Source organism: Penaeus vannamei, chromosome 13 (genome assembly GCF_042767895.1).
Source record: "Penaeus vannamei isolate JL-2024 chromosome 13, ASM4276789v1, whole genome shotgun sequence".
In the NCBI taxonomy this organism is placed as follows: domain Eukaryota; kingdom Metazoa; phylum Arthropoda; class Malacostraca; order Decapoda; family Penaeidae; genus Penaeus; species Penaeus vannamei.
Genome location: NC_091561.1, coordinates 8,495,508 through 8,500,507, shown reverse-complemented (window position 1 = coordinate 8,500,507; position 5,000 = coordinate 8,495,508). Strand labels below are relative to the sequence as shown.

Sequence of the window (5,000 nt, the reverse complement as noted above, 5' to 3'; positions counted from 1 at the left end):
TTCTTTCGTTTTTTTTTTCCTTTTTTCTTTCGTTTTTTTTCGTTTTTTTTTCTTTTTTCTTTTTTCGTTTTACTTTTCTTTTTTCTTTCTTTATTTTCGTCTCGTTTTTCATTTTTTCTTTCTTTTCTGTTATCTCTCTTTATTTTTGTCTTTTTTCTTTATTTCTTTCTTTTTCCTTTTTTTCTTTCCTTCTTTTCTATCTTTTTATTTTTTTTCTTTCTTTTTCTTTTTTATTATTTCTTTCTTCCTTTGTTTCTTTTCTTTCTTTTTTCTTTCTTTTTTCTTTTTTTTTTCCTTTTTCTTTCTTTTTTCTTTTACTTTCTTTTTCATATACATGTGTGTACGTGAGTTAAAATATTATAATTACTGTATATACGTGCGTTGTTTTTTTTTCTTTCTTTCTTTCTTTCTTTCTTTCTTTCTTTTATTTTTTTCCCCTTTTTTCTTTTCTTTTTTATATATGTATAATTTAAGGATATATGGGATTTATATTCATGGACTCTAATTGTATAAGAATTGTGAATGAATAATATGAATTGATGAGTGATTAGGCGGATGAATTGAATGAATGGAATGTTAAATTGTACTATCATTGCCTCCAATATATTTATGAATGGGTGGATGAGTAGGCGGATTATCCGATTAATAAAGCTGTAATTTCCATTCAGTTTTAAAAGCCATTCGTGTGAGGATGACATTATGACAGTAATAAAAGAATCTTTCTTCTATCCCTCCCTCCTTTGTCTCCCCTCCCTCCCCTCCTTCTCCATCTTTCCCCACCCTTTCTTCCGCTTTTCCCCCATATATCACCATCTTTTCTCCACCTCTCCTCCTTTCCCTTCTTACCCTCTTTCCCACATCCTTCCCTCCCCTCTCACCCTTCACTCTTCTCTATCTCCTTCTTCCCCTCCCCCATTTTTCCCCCATCCCTCCTCTCAATCCCCTGCTTACCTCCCTCCACTCCTCCCCCCCCTCCTTTCCCATATTTCCCCCATCCTTTCGTCCTCTCTTTCCCCTCCCTCCCCCTCCCCTCCTCCCCATCCTGCACCCATCTTACCTCCACCTCTCCCTCCCCTCTTTCCCTTCCTTCCCCTCCTTTCCCCACCTTCCCCTTCCTCTCTTTCTTCCACTCCTTCTCCTCCCACCCTCCTACCCTCCCCTCCCTCCCCTCATTACCTCCCCCCTCCATTACCCCACCCATCCACCCCACCCCTCCCACCCAACCCCCCTTCCCCCTCCTCCCCCCCCTTCCCCCCTTTCCCCCTCCCCCCCCTTTCCCCCCGCAGGTGTGGCATGATCACGAAGCGGGAAGCGGAGAGGCTGTGCAAGTCCTTCCTGGGAGACAACTCACCGCCGAAACTGCCCGAGAATTTTGCCTTCGACGTGATGCACCAGTGCGCGTGGGGCTGCCGGGGCTCCTTCGTTCCCTCCAGGTACAGTAAGGGAGGGAAGGGGAGGGAAGGGAGGGAGAAGGGGGGGGGGGAGGTTGGAGGGTGAGGGTGGGAGAGTACCGGGTTTCCTTGAAGGGGAGGGAAGGGGAGGGAAGTGGAAGGAGAGGGAGGGAGGGAGAGGGAGGGAGGGTGCCAGGTATAGTGGGGGGTGGCGTGGAGGGAAGGGAGGAAGGGCTGGAGAGGGAGGGCGGGGGGTGCCGGGAGGGAAGGAGGGAGAGGGAGGGGGGGAGGGAGTGGGATGCCGGGGCTCCTTCGTTCCCTCCAGGTACAGCGGGGGAGGGAAGGGGAGGGAGGGAAGTGGAAGGAGGGGGGGGTAGGGATGGGGGAGGGAAGGAGGGAGAGGGAGGGGGGGAGGGAGTGGGATGCCGGGGCTCCTTCGTTCCCTCCAGGTACAGCGGGGGAGGGAAGGGGAGGGAGGGAAGTGGAAGGAGGGGGGAGGGTAGGGATGGGGGAGGGAGAGGGAGGGAGGGTGGGAAGGGGAGGGGGGGAAGGAGGGAGGGAGGGTGCCGGGGCTCCTTCGTTCCCTCCAGGTACAGTGGGGGAGGGAAGGGGAGGGAAGTGGAAGGAGGGGGGGGAGGTAGGAGGGGGGGGAAGAGGGAGAGGGAGGGTGGGAAGGGGAGGAAGGTGGGGGAGGGGGGAGAGGGGAGGGCTTCTTCGTTCCCTCCAGGTATAGTAAGGAAGGGAAGTGGAAGGAGGGGGGGGGAAGGTAGGGGGGAAGGTGGGAAAGAGGGAGGGAGGGAGGGAGGGTGCCGGGGTTCCTCCGTTCCCTCCAGGTACAGTGGGGGAGGGAAGTGGAGGGAAGTGGGAGAGAGCGGGAGGGAGGGTGGGAGGGAAGGAGGGAGGGAGGGGGGGGAGGTAGGAGAGGGAGGAAGGGAGAGTGGGAAGGAGGGAGGGAGGGAGGGAAGGAGGGAAGGTGAGAAGGAAAGAGAGACAGACAGACAGACTGACTGACTAACTGACTAAAAGACACTGACGGACAAAGAGTAAGATCAGAGACAATAACAACAGCCGCAATAACAGAATAGATCACATAGAAAAAAAAACAAGTAAAAAACACACAAACACACAAGGAAAAGATAATACAAAACACACATAACCCAACCCACGCACTTAATGATAACAAATAGAAAAATAACAATGATATCAAATAACAAAAAACATAATAACACTGATACCAAATAATAAAAAAAAATATAACCATGATATCAAATAATAATTTAAAAAATAGTATAATAATATCAAATGATAAAAGAAAAAGAAATAATAACAATGATATCACATAATGAAAAAATAATAACAATGATATCAAATAATAATAAAAAATAATAACATATCAAATAATAAAGAATAAATAATGACAATGATACCAAATAATAAAAAATAATAACAATGATATCAAATAATAAAAAAAAGAAATAATAGAAATGATATCAAACAATAAAAAGTTAAAAACATAAATAACAATACCAACAGAAATAAAAAAAACAAACCATCCAACCCCCCCCCCTCTTTTTCCTCCCGTAGATACAACTCCTCTCGCGCCAAATGCATCAAGTGCCTCTACTGTGCCATGTTCTTCAGCCCCAACAAGTTCGTATTCCACTCCCACCGCCTCTCCGACAGCAAATACGTGCAACCCGACGCCGCCAACTTCAACTCGTGGCGTCGGCACATTCGGCTGTCGGGAGAACCGCCGATTGAAGTGCAACACGCGTGGGAGGACGTCAAGGCCATGTTCAACGGCGGGACGAGGAAGAGGCTGATGGCTGCCAATAGCGTAGGTTTTTGGGTCGTTTTGTCTGTTTTTTTTTTTTTTTTTTTTTTTTTTTTTTTTTTTTTTTGTTCATCTCTCTCTCTGTCTCTGTCTTTGTCTCTCCCTGTTCATCTCTTTCTCTGTTTCTCTCTGTTCATTCTCTTTGTCTCTCTCTGTTCATCTCTTTCTCTGTCTCTCTCTATGTTCATCTCTCTCTTTGTATCTCCTTGTTCTTCTCTTTTCTGTCTCTCTCTGTTCATCTCTCTCCCTTTCTTTCTCTCTCTGTCTCTTTCTCTCTCTCTCTCTCTCTCTCTCTCTCTCTCTCTCTCTCTCTCTCTCTCTCTCTCTCTTTCTCTCTCTCTCTCTCTCTTTCTTTCTTTCTTTCTTTCTTTCTTTCTCTCTCTCTCTCTCTCTCTCTCTCTCTCTTTCTCTCTCTCTCTCTCTCTCTCTCTCTCTCTCTCTCTCTCTCTCTCTCTCTCTCTCTCTCTCTCTCTCTCTCTCTCTCTCTCTCTCTCTCTCTCTCTCTCTCTCTCTTTTTGTAGAGTTCGTTTTCTTTCATTTCTTTCTTATCTTATTTCTATTTTTTTATTTTTTCGTGATTTAATTTGAGTTATGGAGTTCGTTTTCTTTTATTTGCTTTATCTCATATTTCTTTTTCTTTTCTTTTTATTCTCTTTTGGTGTGAATTGTGTGTTTCGTGTCCTTTTTTTTCCTCTCTCTCTTTTCTTTTTTTTCTTTCTCTGTTTTCTTTGGTTTTCATATTGTATTCTTTTCTTTGTCATTGTAGATTTGGTTTCCTTTTTTCTTTTTATCTTCGTTTTACTTCTTCCTTTGTTCTTTTGAGTTGTGGATTTCGTTTCTTGTTCTCCTTTTCTTTTTTATTCCTGTTTCTTTCCTTTTTTCTTTTTCTTTTTTTTTTTTACTCTTTTGGTGAATTTTGTTTCGTTTTCTATCATTGTTGTTGTTTTTTCCATTTTATTGCTTCGTTTTAATTTGTTTCGTTTTTTTTCTCTTCGTTTTTAGACTTTGACTTTACATTTACTGTTTTCTTTTCGTTTGAGTTATTTTGCTTCGTTTTATGTTTTATGTGTATGTGTGTGTGTTTATTTGTGTGTGTGTGTGCGTATGTGTGTGTATGGGAGTGTATGTGTGTGTGTGTGTTTTATTGTGTTCTTTCTTGTCCTCCTATCTTAATTTCTGTGTTTCTTCTTTCCTTCTTTCGTTCTTATTTGTTTTCTTATTAACCTTCTTTCTTTCTTATTTACGTTATTTACCTCCATTACCGTCTATGTACTTAACACTGTAAATTAATAGCCCGAAGGAGGACGGAAGCGAGAAGCCAATCCGCTAATCTGAACGTAATTTTTATAAAATTTTCAAATATTAATTTTTGAAGAAAAGCAAAATCTGAATGGTTGTCTTTTCTACAATATGCGGTCTCAAAAGCGCGTTTTTTTATCGTTTGTTTTTATTTTTTACCAGCGGGATAAGAAAAATATAATCTAAATGTTTGTCTTTTCTACAATATGTGGTCTAATAAGCGTTTTTTTTTTGTTTTTTTTTTTTTCTTTTTTCTTTTTTTTTTTTTTTTGCCAGCGGGATAAGTGTACCGTGAGAACGATAAGTTATTGATATATATAACCAAAAAGCACACGATATGTCTTATATAAATGGATGGACATAACGCCATAATTTTACGAATACAACGAAATGCGATATCCCCCAATATAGTATAACAAATCGCTCTATAAACACAGCATGAAGTGTTATATAGGAAGCGGAAATGAAAATCGCTG

At 42.4% G+C, this 5,000-nt stretch overlaps 1 protein-coding gene across 1 annotated transcript in view; it reads left to right on the top strand.

The window, feature by feature from the left end:
• The window catches only part of fuss (SKI family transcriptional corepressor fussel), an 89,971-nt gene that overhangs the window by 37,370 nt on the left and 47,601 nt on the right, over positions 1-5,000 (top strand). Inside the window, exons 5-6 of the mRNA XM_070128911.1 lie at positions 1,287-1,433; positions 2,976-3,228. Of these exons, the coding sequence (XP_069985012.1) occupies positions 1,287-1,433; positions 2,976-3,228 (400 nt within the window). The remainder of the gene's footprint in view (positions 1-1,286; positions 1,434-2,975; positions 3,229-5,000) is intronic.